Genomic DNA, 15,518 nt, shown 5'->3' with positions numbered 1-15,518 from the left:
AGCTGGCTTGCGATGTTGAGGGGGCAAGAGGGAGGAACGAGGACGCGGCGGGTAGCCTCCCCTGTCCCTCCCCTGCCTCCTGCCCACGGCAATCAGCTGGTTTGCGGTGTTCAAGAAGCAGGGGAGGGAGGGGGCCACTGCACGCCATGTCCTCACTCCTCCCCCCTCCCTCCTGAATGCCGCAAGCCAGCTGATTGCTGCGGGCAGGAGGCGGGGGGAAAGCGGGAGGGTGCTGATCCGCGGGGTCTGCCAGCGGACGGGAGGTGCTGTGGGGGGAGGGGGCGTAGGGGAGCTGATTGGGGGCTGCCAGCTGTGGACAAAGCAGACTGCCAAACAACGTTATAGCGAAGCATTGCACAACTTTAAATGGAGCATGTTCTGTAATTGAGCAGGGACTAAGATCGAAACAACGTTAAGCAAGAGGACGTTAAGTGGGTAGTTACTATAATGGGGGATTTCAATTATCCCCATATTGACTGGGTACATGTCACCTCAGGATGGGATGCAGAGATAAAGTTTCTTGACATATTAAATGACTGCTTCTTGGAGCAGCTGGTCTTAGAATCCACCAGAGGAGAGGCAATTCTTGATTTAGTCCTAAGTGGAGCACAGAATCTGGTCCAAGAGGTGAATATAGCTGGACTGCTTGGTAATAGTGACCATAATATAATTAAATTTAATATCCCTGTGGCAGGAAAAACACCACAGCTTCCCAACACTGTAGCATTTAATTTTAGAAAGGGGAACTACATAAAAATGAGGAGGTTAGTTAACAGAAATTAAAGGGTACAGTGCCAAAAGTGAAATCTCTGCAAGCTGATTGGAAACTTTTTAAAGACACCATAATAGAGACTCAACTTAAATGTATACCCCAAATTAAAAAACATAGTAAGAGAACCAAAAAAGAGCCACTGTGGCTAAACAAAGTAAAAGAAGCAGTAAGAGGCAAAAAGGCATCCTTTAAAAAGTGGAAGTTAAATCCTAGTAAGGAAAATAGAAAGGAGCATAAACACTGGCAAATGACGTGTACAAATATAATTAGGAAGGCCAAAAAAGAATTTGAGGAACTGTTAGCTGCCTCTTCTACTCAAAAAGTAACAGCAAATTTTATTTAAGTATATCAAAAGCAGGAAGCCTGCTAAACAACCAGTGGGGCCACTGGACAATCGAGGAGCTAAAGAAGCACTAAATGACAATAAGGCCATTGCGGAGAAACTAAATGAATTCTTTGCATCGGTCTTCACAGCTGAGAATGTGAGGGAGATTCCCAACCCTGAGCCATTCTTTTTAGGTGACAGATCTGAGGAACTGTCCCAGATTGAGGTGTCATTAGAGGAGGTTTTGGAACAAACTGATAAATTAAACAGCAATAAGTCACCAGGACCAGATGGTATTCACCCAAGAGTTTTGAAGGAACTCAAATGTGAAATCGCTGATCTACTGTTGTCTGTAACCTATCATTTAAATCAGCTTCTGTACCAGAAGACTGGAGGATAGCTAATGTGACACCAATTTTCAAAAAGGGCTCCAGACGTGATCCCGGCAATTACAGGCCTGTAAGCCTGACTTCAGCACCAGGCAAACTGGTTGAAACTATAATAAAGAACAATATTGTCAGACATATAGATGAACACAATTTGTTGAGGAATAGTCAACATGGTTTTAGTAAAGGGAAATCATGCCTCACCAACCTACTAGAATTCTTTAAGGGGGTCAACAAACATGTGGACCAAGGGGATCCAGTGGATATAGTGTACTTAGATTTTCAGAAAGCCTTTGAGAAGGTCCCTCACCAAAAGCTCTTATGCAAAGTAAGATGCCACGGGAGAAAAGGGAAGGTGCTCTCATGGACTGATAACTGGTTAAAAGATAGGAAACAAAGGATAGGTATAAATGGTCAGTTTTCAGACTGGAGAGAGGTAAATAGTGGTGTCCCCCAGGGGTCTGTTCGGGGACCGGTCCTATTCAACATATTCATAAATGATCTGAAAAAAGGGATAAACAGTGAGGTGGCAAAATTTGGAGAAGATACAGAACTACTCAAGATAGTTAAGTCCCAGGCAGACTACGAAGAGCTACAAAAGGATCTCTCAAAACTGGGTGATTGGGCAACAAAATGACAGATGAAATTTAATGCTGATAAATGCAAAGTAGTGCACATTGGAAAGCATAATCCCAACTATGCATATGAAATGATGGGGTCTAAACTAGCTGTTCTCACTCAAGAAAGAGATCTTGGAGTCATCGTAGATAGTTCTCTGAAAACATCCACTCAATGTGCAGCGGCAGTCAAAAAAGCGAACAGAATGCTGGGAATAATTAAGAAAGGGATAGATAATAGCGCAGAAAATATCATGTTGCCTCTATATAAATCCATGGTACTCCCACATCTTGAATACTGTGTGCAGATTTGGCCCCATCTCAGAAAAGATATACTGGAATTGGAAAAGGTTCAGAAAAGGGCAACAAAAATGATTAGGAGTATGGAATGGCTTCCGTATGAGGAGAGATTAATAAGCCTGGGACTTTTCAGCTTGGAAAAGAAATGGTGTAGAGAAAGTAGATAAGGAAGTGTTGTTTACAACTTCTCATAACACAAGAACAAGAGGTCACCAAATAAAATTAATAGGCAGCAGGTTTAAAACAAATAAAAGGAAGTATTCTTCACACAGCGCATAGTCAACCTGTGGAACTCCTTGCCAGAAGATGTTGTGAAGGCCAAGATCATAATTGGGTTCAAAAAAGAACTACATAAATTCATGGAGGATTGAACATGGTTTAGTCCAATACCTTGTATTGAAAGTGATCTGGTCCGAGATAGAATTGGAGAAACTTCCCATGTGATGGGTGAATCATTATGTAGAAGTATGCATCCTGGAGGTCGAGGACCGAGCCAGTCCCCTATTTCTAACACTGGGATAATGGTTGCCAGAGTCACCATCTTGAAGTGTTGGTTTCTGACAAATCTGTTGAGCCATTGGAGATCGAAAATGGGCCTTCATCCTCCTGTTTTATTTAGTCTGAGGAAGTAGTTTGAGTAGAAACCTGTCCCTCTGTATTTTGTTGGTACCAGTTCTACTGCTCCTAGCTGGATGAGGTGGATTACTTCCTGACGCAGTAGATCTTCGTGAGCGGGGTCCCTGAAGAGGGACGGGGAGGGAGAATGGGTAGGGGGGTTGGAAATAGAAGGGATGGAGTATCCAACTTTGATTATCTCCAGCACCCATCTGTCTGCAGTGATGGATTGCCAGATTGGGCAGTAGGAACTTAAATGGTCTTTGAATGGCTGTGAGATGGTAGTTTTCAGCTGAAAGTTGTGGGGGTCTCGGGCCCTCGACCAACATCTCAAACTTGCTGCCTGGCAGATGGTTGATGAGATATATTAGATTGAGCTGACAGTTGTCATCTCCTTGGGGGCTGTTCTTTCCGAGCTTGTGGCTCGTATTGCCTGTGTATCTGTGCATACGGTGTGGACTGGAATCTTTGTGGGTTGTAATACTTTCCTTGTCTTCTCTTTGTCCTAGAAGTATAGATACCCAGGGACTTCAGAGTCGCCTCGAGTCCTTGAGGGTGTGCAGAGACTTATCCGTTTTGGCTGCAAAGAGTTTGGGCCCTTTGAACGGCAGGTCCTCCACTATTGCTTGAACTTCTTTGGGGAAGCCAGAGAGATGCAGTCAGGATGCGCTTCTCATTACGATTGAGGTGGCTGTAGATCATGCTGCTATACCATCAGAGTACAGGGCAGCTTGCAGTGCTGTCCTGGAAATCAGTTGGCCCTCCGAAATGAGTGCACCAAATTGCTTTTTTTCTCCTCAGGGGAAATTCAGTAAAATCTGATAGTTTGCCATAATATGTGTGGTCGTATTTTGCTAATAACGCCTCATAATTAGCCATTCTAAGGTGAAGCGTCACTAAGAAATACGTTTTTTAGCCAAAAAGGTCAAGTCTCTTCCAGTCTTTGTCATATGGTGTGTTTTGTGTGTATAATTATCTGTCCCTTTCATTAACAGCACCCACTACCAGGGAGTTTGGTGTGGGATGTGAAAAAAGAAACTCTGTTCCCTTTGCAGGGACCTAATATTTCCTGTCAGACCTCTTGCAGGTTGGAGTGACTGTTGCAGGGGTCTGCCAGAGGTGTTTGACAGGTTCCATGATTGCATCATTTATGGGTTAAGTGATTTTGAATGATGCTGATATTTGCAGGATGTCAACGAGTTTATGTCATGTCTCCTGCACTTCCTCCAGGGAGATGTCAAGGGAATCTGCAACTCTCCTATAGAGATTCTGGAAATGTCTAAAGTCGTCCTCTGCATTAGGAGGAGGGGGCATGATGGTGTCATCTGGGGCAGAGAAAGACAAATGAGTTGTTAGTTTGACTTCCTGTTCACAGATTTCTTCCTGTTCGCTTGTCATCTCTTCAGGGGGCTCAGATGGCCCTGGTACTGACAGCACAGGTGACTGCCATGTACCCTCCCTATGTGGGCTAGGAGGTTTGAGGTGGTGTGGGGGATATGCCATCCATGGGGCCCAATACTGCCACGATGGAGGGAAGGGCATAGGAGCCATCCAAGGGTGCCTGTAACACTATTGTTCTTTGGTCCATGTATAGTACCCCTGGTGTGGTGGGGCCAGTATGATCATTTTGTGAGCGGGAGAAGAGCAGTGTGAGGGGTATGTCTCTCCCTCCTCGTCATCACTTGAAAATGGGGGAGCAGATGGCAGTGCAGTGGCTCGGTACCGACAGTGCTCTAGTGATCTTGGTGCCAAGAATAGGAGAGTCAGGTGTCGAGGATACTATAAGGTCTCTGGGAAGGAAGAACTGTTGTGGTGCCGACAGCCTCGGTACCCTTGATGTGGGAACGGTAGATACTGGCTGCTGTGGAGCTGTCGTCTGTAAGGGTACAATTTTGCGCTACACTGACAGGAGGTGACAGCAAAGGCTGCAGTTGTTTTGAGGTGCCGAGTGCTGGGATGGATCTGCCAGTGCAGAGACATGGGGTTTCTGTTTCCCCTTGGTGCCTTCATTGGAGCTAGCTCTCTTGGTGTATTTAGCTCAGAAGTCGGCAACCTTTCAGAAGTGGTGTGCCGAGACTTCATTTATTCACTCTAATTTAAGGTTTCATGTGCCAGTAATACATTTTAATGTTTTTAGAATGTCTCTTTCTATAGGTCTTTAATATATAACTAAACTATTGTTGTATGTAAATTAAGAAAGGTTTTAAAAATGTTTAAGAAGCTTCATTTAAAATTAAATTAAAATGCAGAGTCCCCGGACTGGTGGCCAGGACCCGGACAGCGTGAGTGCCACTGAAAATCAGCTCATGTGCCGCCTTTGGCACACGTGCCATAGGTTGCCTACCCCTGGTTAGCTCTTACGGTCCCCACGGTACCGGAAGGTCCCGTTATCTTGGCTGTGGTGCCTGTTGGTACTGACAAGGTTTCTCAGTTTGGGGGATGCTGTTTCTTGGTCGTTTCTTGAACTGGTGGGGACAACATACGCTTCTTAGCCAACTTTTTAGCAGGGTGGTTGCGTGAGTCACAGACAAAGAAGAGCCCCTTTCAGAGGCTGAAGTTGGTGAACTGTGTCCCAGGGGTGTCCATGCTTCTGGCTCAGACGCCGGGTAGAGAGATTTCTCCATAAGCAGCAGTTTAAGCCACAAGTCTCTGGCTTTCCTGGTCCGGGCTGTCAGTTTGTGACAATGTGGGCACTTTTGAGGCATGTGTGCTTCGCCTAAGCGGTGAACACAGAGTGTCCATCTGAAATCAGTATTGGAAGCCTGCAGGTGAAGCAGCATTTAAAGCCCAGTGAGCTGGGCATGCCCCTGAGGGGAGTATTTCCCCTCCCCCATAAGGGGAGAACTACACACTACTCAACCAGTTAAATGAAATCCCAACTTCTACTGAGGGAAGAAATAAACTTTTTTTTTTTTTTTTTAATGAGAAAAAGAAATGGGGAGAAAAACGAGGAAAACAAATTATCTATTTGAAGTAGAACTAATGGAAAAGGGGTAAATTACCAAGCTCTGAGGTGCTGCTGAATGCTCTGACTCAAGCCAAAGGTGGTAGAGAAGGAACTGAGGGACCGTTAGTCGCACAGCATTAGTTAACCGCCTGAGGCGGTGCAAGACAGGGACTGCGCATGTGCGACACAACCAGGCACTGCTCCCACAAATCCTCAATTACAAGCAAAGGGGCGCTCAAACACCTAAAGTAGAGCACCCACGGGGACATCACTGAAAGAAGAAGGTCTCCTTCTGTTGCTCTTAAGGACCTCCTGTCAAATGAAAACACTTTTCACTTTTAGCTTGCTCCAATTATCTAGCTCCACCATTCTGGGGGAGGAGAGAGGAAAGAGAGAAAGGAACTTGGTGATCCCATTTCAGGAAAGATCTTCCACCACCATCCCTTTTTAAAGAGTCTCCAAATTTTGTCCCAGAGAAGGAAAAAACTAGAAAAACTGCTCACTGATGGCCCAAAGTTAAATTTTTGAAATCCAGGAAATGAAAATTAAGGGACAACTGGCTAGAGGCCAAGTATCTGAAGAAGGATTATTTAGGATATGGCCTAGTGACGAAGTTTGAGGTGCCTATAGACTGAGGCGCAATCTAAGTAACTGACTGGGAGAAGATTAAGGGTCCAAAAATCTGAATTTAACTCCTGGAATAAATCTGGGAGAAGATGAAAACACGGCTCTGTCTGGAAAGAACTGAAGGGAGGAGAATGAATCCAATAATTTTGCTTGCTCACCCTGCAAACTGAAATCAGCAACGAAAAAGGGAAAATATGCCATAAACTCAAAGGCTGTAGCATGTAGGCCTGGCTCGACATGAGTAACTGGACATTGGTGAGGCCTCATTTCTTGGGAGATAGGATTAGGGAGGTAAATGGATCAGCAGGCTAGAAACAGAATGCCTGTACCCACAGGCTACATTTGAGCCTGATCAACTCAAGGGTAGTTTGACTGTATGCCAACAAAGAAACCGCAACAACAGTTGAGCTGAGTTCTTGGGAACCACGTAAATAAGGTCTCAGAAGCTACCCCATCATACCCGTAACAACATTCAAAACCAATCACAGGTTTTGGGAACATAACAGCCATTTTCCACAAGGACGGCATTAAATATCCCTTCCCCCTGGATTAGATTAGAGGTGTATATTTGGGAAAGGTCACTTTAAACACCTGTAGCAGGAACTGAAGGGCATACTGGAGGGAACAGGTGCTTATACAAAGATATTTCCTTTTGTCATCCCGCCCAAGAGAAGCTATATGCACGATCCCATAATATTTAAAACAATGAGGAGTCCTTGTGGCACCTTGAAGACTAACAAATTTATTTGGACATAAGCTTTCATGGGCTAAAATAAACCTGTCATAATATTTAACTACAGTGGATGATTGGCTTCTGGACAGGCAGTCAGCAATGGGGGGGGGTCTCCTCCAACAGATTCTCTTTCAAGTCTATTCAATTTCTCCAGGCTGTTAGTGCCACGTACTTTGGGTCAGAAAACTGGGTGTGGAAACAGGATCGAGAGAAGGCGTAGCTTCAATTGGTGCAAGACACACATGCTCATTACATCAGAAAAATCAAGGCCTGGTGAAGCATTACTGTGACAGTAAAATTATTTCCACCAGGCCCAGCCTGATTTTCTGCCATCCTTGGTTAATGAGGAATAAAATGGAAACAGTTTCCTAGTTCTTTCTTTCCAACGATAGGAGAATGAATCTGTCACAAGGATTTTGAGAGTGAAGTTTCTGGAGATCTCCACGGGGAGTTTTGTTGTCTTGTGTGGAGCAAACCAATCAATGGTTAGAGTTCCACACAATGACAAATACTGGACTTCCTCTAAATAGGAGTCAGATCTCCTGCACTGCTGCTATCTGGGTGAACTCTACCAGCTTGTGACATTCATGGTGATGCAAGAAGGGCAGTGTCAGGTCAAAAACTGAATCTCCTCCATCACCCGGGGAAGAAATGGTAGCAGAGGTGGGATTCCCAGCCTACAGAGCAACATCTTCAGAAAAGAGAAAGAGCCAGTGACGGAGAAAAACATCTCAGAGTGGGCACAAATGGAACCAGCCCACAAGACCAATTCTGTATACATTGCAAAGAGGCCCACAAGTTGAAGGACTATTTAATTTAGATTTTTTTTTGGTAGAAGAAAAGAAAGTGGAGTAAGACCGAGAGGGGCATGATGACTAAACCTTTGTCTACTCTTGCACTTCGTTGGCAAAACTTTTGTCATTCAGGGATGTTAAAAAAAACACCCTCCTGAAGGACAAAAGTTTTACAGATGAAAAGCCCCGATGTAAACAGCGCTTTGTCGGTAACAGGGCTTTCTGGCCAACAGAGCCGCTTCCGCTTGTGGGGGTGGAAGCTTTTTGTCGGCAGGAGAGCTCTCTCCTGCTGACAAACAGCAGCTACACTGTGCGCCTTTTAGCGGCACAGCTGTAGTGACACAGCTGTGTCGCTAAAAGCTGCATAGTGTAGCCGTAGCCTAAAGACATCTCTTCTCCTCCAGGCTTTTAGCAGGCTTTGGGCAAAAATTGGGCAAAAAGGGCAAAACTGGAACTTCTGTCAATCATTTCACATATTTGCCTCCCGTTTCTCGATAGGTGAAGCCAAAATGCTGATTGTATAGGCTTTTGCCAGTCAGGTATAATGGAACTTCGGGTAAAAGGGATGTATGAAAATACTGATCATCATTGAAATAAATCTCACAAATCACTTTTTACAGACATCAAAAGCCATAATTTATTTGGATGGCTGGTTTCCAAAATTACAAAAAAAAAAAAGAAAAAAAAAGAAAAAGAAAAAAAGGCTAATTTAAGTAGAGCTACTCACCAGGGAAGGTACTTCCTGCTACAAAAGCAGCATTTTTGTCATACTTAACATTCATACACACAGGTTTCTCAGGGTCAGGCAGGACATTGAACTTGATTGTAGGGCAATCTAATGTGTTCCTGTTGTAGGAGGCTTTAAGCTGTAATGTATGCTCTCCCCTGAAACATACAATAATCATATAACAAATTGTTATAGTGCAATAAGCATTTACTTTTGCTTTAATATTCCACCGTTTTGACCAGTTCTCAGTCCCCTTTTCAAGATCTGACTTGTAGCACAGTTTAGATCATTAGGACTGGAAGGAGAGAGAGTGATTTAAAAGGTCACCTGAGAGAAGTGTCTTCTAAACTATTCCCAGTCCTTGCTAGCCAAAGACTGAAGCTGAACACAGGCCTCACACCTAGCAACATACACTGAGACTATTAGACCATGAAGAGGTCATTAACTTCATAATACAGAAATCTGGGTTTTTTTTTTTTATTTAAAACACTACATTTTTAGCTATGCTGAAAGACTCAAACACTTTTCTTCGAACCTAAAAAGTTATTTTTGTTCAAAATATCTTAAGTTAAAAATGCAAAAGTATTAACTGATATAAAACACTGTAAGCATCAAGACAGAAAAATGTGTGTTTACGTCACCCTCACATATTTTTGCATAATATAGAACTGCTTTGGCCCTTTGGAAAAATTCTTAAAAAATAACTTAGTTACTGAGTACTACAATTATTGGATCCACACATCTCCTCTGGGCCACCTGGTTGGCTCAGAAGTATTAAAAATTGTTATAGTTTATCTTGGGTTGAATGTCTCAAACCATGCTCCCTGTGTCACCAAGACCGCACCTATAAAAGGAAACAAGTTGGCCTCAGTCCCTTAGTTTCTGTCTGTTTATATGGAATGCAGGAGTCTTTAAAGACAAGAAAAAAAATAATTACAGCTAATTTGTGGTGGAAATATATTTGGAAAACTCTAGGCTCCTTAACAGGACCTATAACTATTTCTCTTTCATTCCAATGCTCCTTAAATTTTCTACTCCAGGGCTTTCTCTAGACTGGGAAAAATGTATTTGTTTAAAAAACATGTTACCAAAACATTTTACCAAATATTTTTAAACACCACTTGGTACACCCCTAAAAATAAGTGTAATTGACTTTAACATGTTAGTTGGGTATGGTTAACCCTAGGCAGTAACACATTTTTAAAGATGTTAAACCCCTATCTACACTAGGTGCTACATAGTGGTTAAAATGTACATTTTAATATATTTTTTTCCATGTCTAAAAAAAATCCCCAAAACAAGAGCAGCAGCTTCTCTTGGCAGACGTATGGAGTAAGCTATTACATTCTGTAAAAAAAAGTGTTTATAAAATGACTTTCTCAAAGCTGAACAATTAGCCTAGCCTATGCACCCAAACAAAAAGTTACTCCTGAGGGAATTCTGTGCCAGAAAATTAAAAATTCTGGGCACAATATTTTAAAATTCAGCAAAATTCTGCACATTTTATTTGTCAAAATAACAATATAATCACACCAGTTTCAATTATTTTTGGTCATTTATTTCAAAATATGTGTCAGCAAGTATGTCTGTAACAATAAAGACAACAAAGAAAGATTCAGGAAATGTTTTTTGAGAAATAGATTCATTACTAGGCATATTAATACAGAGTTCTGAGTAATAATTCATTTAAACTACAATACAGAACCGTATTTCCCGCACCCCACAGAAGCAGTGCAAAGGCTTGTGGGAGTCAGGGGTAATGGAGGAGCTGAGGGAGAGGGAAGTAAATGGCTGGGAAGGAGACTGAGTGTGAACTTGGAGGGTTGTTGGGTATGAGAGGGAAAAATATGGAACAGATTTTCTGGGGGGATGGGGAGGGACTGCTAGGGAGCTTCCCCCATGCAAACCCTGGCTGACCCCTAGCCTCTCCCATTCAGTCAGGCACATCTGCCCCTGTTCCCATGTGTTCCTGAACCTCCATGCGTCCCTCCACCCACACTTAAAAACCCACTCCCCCTGTCCCAATGTGGCTCTGTGTCCCCTCAGACACTCCCCATCTGTGTCCCTGTACCCCCTCCCACGTCTCTGTGCCCCCACCCAGCCACTCAAATCCATTTGTGTCCCTGTCCCCCCTCTCAGTTCCCATGTGTCTCTCTGTCCCCACTCAGCCACCCTCTGTCCCTATGTAGCTTTGCACCCCCTCCACCTCTGCTCATGTGGCCCTGCGTCTTCACTCCCATTCACCTCCTGCCCCAGTCTGTCCTCCCCCACTAGCCCTTATAAGACCCTGTCTGACCCCTCCCCCCCAGCAACCCACACTGTCTCCCCATAGCCCTGGTCTCCTGACGTGGCCTGGCAGGTGCTGCGAAGAACGCAGGGTCTTTCTTGTCCCTAGCTGGCTGGGAGCTGCTGCTATGTTCTATCGCCACAGATCAAAGGCAGAACTGCAGAAGTTATTTTCTGCAGGGAGCAGCTGTGTCCTATCGCCACAATGCCATTTGGTGGGCAAAAGGCGGTACTGCAGCAACATTTCATCAGAAGCTTTTTTCTGTGCAAAAAAATTAAAAGTATGTGTGGCTCATTAATTATGCGCACACGCATTAGCGCAGAATTCCCCCAGGAGTAAATAAGTTACGTAAATAAGTTACGTGTTTGCACTTTGCTCCAGATGACTTCCTGGCAACTACCTTAGTAAACATGCAGCTAATTAACTTAAAGGTATCTAATAAGAGTATTTTCAGAAGTTAATTTTTGTCTATACATTTCCATTACTTACCTGGGTGCATGAATACTAATTACTCCCAGATTAGCCCTACCATTTTCATCTGTTTTATGTTGTTGGCTTGAAGAAATGATCTGTCAAGAGAGTTGAAGGTTGTCAAGAAAATTTTATCTTTTAATGACACAGAAATAGTGTCAAGTCTTAAATTAGACCAAAAATATCGTTTTCCCTTTTTCTATCACACTTTATTTCAACTCAATACTTTTCCTTGTATTCTGACAATTCAGCTCATTTTTTTTATACTGTACCTCTCCTGACTCTTAAGATTTTCACAGGTTCTGGAATATCCTTGACCAGTCTTTAAGACACTCAGAGTCATCTTGTCTGACTAAGCAGATTTTGGTTTAATTTACCGGCTTATATATTTTACTATGATTATATATTTTGCTAGATTCTGATGTCAATTTAGTTATTCTGTAATATGTTAATTGGGCTATATTTTAAGTCTCTTGCACCCTCTACAAACTGCCTCCCACTTTTCTTCATTTGTATCCATTCTAGATTTGTTTAGAGTTTTTTGAGGATGATTACAATACAGAATATTACAGATATAATTGGTATATATGGCTATGAAATATAGATATACTATATACACATACTATTATAAATGTGCATGCCCAGTGGAATACACAAACGGACCAGTGCTCAAAAAACTGCCAACTGCATACCACACCAATTCACTATTAACCAAGTGTAAGGACTGAGAACTTATTTGAAATTCCTGTTAGAAGCGTCTCCTCTCATTCAAAACAAATGGATAATGCCTCTCACCTGTGGAATTTAGAGGTAGGCCAACGTTATTGCTGAGAAGTAGCAAGCATTGATTCCCAGAAGTAGCATGGGAAAGGATGAAGAATTTTAATCCAGCAGAACAAAAGGCAGAATAGAAGTTATCCCACATAAAGACAAAAGCTTTGTATATCAAGGGAATTTGGAATCCAATCCAGTAGTACCTTTCTTCCAAAGATGACACTTCAAGAGGAACAGAAACCTATTTTGTCAGTTTTTCTCACATGAGGTTCAGACACGTATGTCTCATGCCACAGCGGATCTTATAGAAGGAGCCTTGATTCCCTCTGTGAATGGTTTCCAAATGCCTATCATACCAACTGGTGCAACATTAACATCTAGCAACTTTGAAAATCTGAGGCCTGACGGTTGGGATGGAATCAAAACAGGGTACATTTGCCACATGTACTTTGTAGGTTCAAGGTATATCTGTAGATTTCTAGGGATGCCCATTTATGCTATGACCTCGCAAAGGAGTGCTAAGGATTGGAACAAAATGATGAAAGAACGATTTCCCAAGAATTGTGGAAAGAAGAACATACTTTGGCCAGAAAGCTTTCTGAAGCTACGACGACATTTTCCCCAATAGCAGCAGTGTGTATTTTGTATAGATAGAACAAACAACAAAGAATGTCTTTCAGAGGCAATGACAACTAAAAAGGCTAGCCACAGGCTTGTCTAATCTGCCATTCGTTTAGTCTTGATACCTCAGACTCAGATGGGGAGTCGAATACGTCTGCATGAAGAATGACACTAATGCTGGTACTCTATTTCCCCATTATGTTTAGGTGTAGAACTTTAACCAATCAGCTTGGAAAAACTCTAGAATAGCTAAGATCACAAGAATTTGTGATTATTATTTGTATTCTGGTAGCATCTGAAGTCCAGTGCTCACTGTGCTTGGCACTGTACAAATGACAGTCCCTGCCCCAGAGTTCTTTATGGATTCCATAATGTACAAATGAGGCTAAGAGAAAATCTCTTTTGAACCACATTTCTCTTCCAATGTCCAGGCTGTGAACTGTAAGTGGTCCAGGTCTGGGTGGAGGTGTCCCTGCTTTAAGAGGCCTAGTCATTTCTGCAGCGACAATTGAGGTTCCTTGGCTATCAAATCCAAACAAGCACCTTCAGGGCCAACACAAGACTAGAAGGACTTCAGCACACTCTTTTCTATTTCCTTTATATGAACTGTCCTGAAAAGCAGTGGATTCTTCTCTGACCAGGATATTATTTCCATTGTATCAAAGCTTCAACTTCTCGTTACTCTCTGGTTTTGGAAGGGGTAAAAACATTCATGCTTCAGATCACAAGCCAGCCTCTAACAAAAGTAGGAGATAACTTCCCCTATTCCATGCTATTCTGTAACAACCTACCACTGGTTTTCTTGCACTTTCCTCTGTTTCAGGTACTGGCTACTCTCAGAAGCCACGTACTGACTTACTAGACCACTAGTCTGTTTCTGTATGACCATTCCTATGTTTCTGATCAGACACCTTACTGATAGAGCTTTCAAAGTGAACTAAACAGGATGTCTATTCTGTGATTTTGGAAACCACAGGTGTGTGCTTGAGAGAACTGGATGCTTTCCTTTTTTGAGTGACACACCATAATCCCATGGTTATGTTTTCCAGGTATACGTCCAACCCCGCGATGCTTCCTTCCATAGTGAGTATTTCAAGGGTCTACAGTGCAAAATGGACTGGCTTTTTATAGTTTATATTTACCTGTGCACAAACAAATGTTCAGACATGACTGGAAATAAAGTCTAATTTTGACTGCATACACTGAATGATTTCAGGTATTCAGAAGGAATTTCTAGAGGCACATATTTAGAAACCCCATTTAGGTGGGTGATACTAATGTGTGGCACCAGCAATCCTAGCTGAAAGAGATAATTGCCAAAAAAAACCCTGTTGTAATGAAGTTGTGTATCTTTCCAAAATCTTTCCTCTGTTGGTAAAATTATGGCCAGAGACATGCCTATTTTGACCCTGGTATGAGCAATTCTCTCCATTAGGTTCAAAAAGTTTTTCTTGATTTTGTACAATTGGTAGGTTTGAATCCTTTCTGGGAGCTGGTAAGTTAGGTGTGAGTCTGTTTTTCTGGACAGGGCAGTGATAGACACGTTGTCCATGAATGGTTATAGATGTGTAACTTGCAGTCTGAAACCTGTTGTGGCTATCACCAGCCATTTCTAAAGATACTGGGTGCAAAGAGTAGATCAAAAGGGAGAGTTTTGTACAGGAATTGTAAGCTTTTACACACACACACACACACACACACACACGTACGTACGTACACGTGTTAATTTTGCCTTTGTCATTCGCAACGTTTTGATTTGTGGAGAAAGTTCATTTAGGTCTTTGTTAGAAGCGTCTCCAGATTTTTCCCTCTGCTAGTGCTGTGATTCCCAAACTTTTTAGTACTGCAGCTCCCTTACCGATATTTTAAAATTAGCGTCTCCCCAAATACTTTTTTTTTTTTTAAACACTGACTTATGACACTACATTCAAGAGTTCAGAACACTAGATTCAAGATGGATGGTTTTGTGACTTTATTTAACCACATACAGTTTAATAATATAATCCAATTAAATTTGTATTTTAAAAACTAAAATGTGAAAATATGGATGTTTTGGCATGTTTGGACATAGCTTACGATTTCAGTGAGAAAAACAGGTCAGTTTCAAACTCCATAGTGTGCAATGTTTGGCTGAATCTCTGGTGGAAAATGATTTGTGCCCAGTGCTAAATTTCAGTAATTTCTGGGTTTAGTTTTCAGAGGTCTTTGCTGAAAACCAGACTCACAGAGATAGCTGGGAGAGAATGGAAACAGTACTTCCATAATTTCATCACTGAGTTCTTTATACTCTCCTTTAACAGAAATCCAGAATTCCTGGTTTGTTAAATTTGAGAACATGGGTCTTCATCATGTGATCACTTGACAATTTTAGAAGATTTTCTTGAGCAAGATACTTAAAGTTAAAATGGAGTCACCTGTTACCAAGAATGGGTTTCAAATCCAATGACTATCTGGAGATTCATGGTCAGCTCCAGAAAACTGACGGAGGGTTAAGGTCTCTCTGTATTCTCACCTGCTGACTT

At 42.3% G+C, this 15,518-nt stretch overlaps 1 protein-coding gene across 6 annotated transcripts in view; it reads right to left on the bottom strand.

The window, feature by feature from the left end:
* SMCHD1 (structural maintenance of chromosomes flexible hinge domain containing 1) overlaps positions 1-15,518 on the bottom strand; it is a 172,604-nt gene that overhangs the window by 49,222 nt on the left and 107,864 nt on the right. For all 6 annotated transcript variants that reach the window (XR_013345168.1, XR_013345169.1, XM_077810407.1 and 3 more), the window contains 2 exons: positions 11,620-11,699; positions 8,844-9,001 (listed from right to left, as the gene is read on the bottom strand). Coding sequence is in view for 4 of the 6 variants with exons in the window: in XM_077810407.1 (XP_077666533.1) it covers positions 8,844-9,001; positions 11,620-11,699 (238 nt within the window). In the remaining 2 variants the exon portion in view is untranslated. The remainder of the gene's footprint in view (positions 1-8,843; positions 9,002-11,619; positions 11,700-15,518) is intronic.

The sequence above is a fragment of the Eretmochelys imbricata genome, chromosome 2 (assembly GCF_965152235.1).
Source record: "Eretmochelys imbricata isolate rEreImb1 chromosome 2, rEreImb1.hap1, whole genome shotgun sequence".
In the NCBI taxonomy this organism is placed as follows: Eukaryota; Metazoa; Chordata; order Testudines; family Cheloniidae; genus Eretmochelys; species Eretmochelys imbricata.
This window is presented reverse-complemented; position numbering and strand designations above follow the sequence as displayed.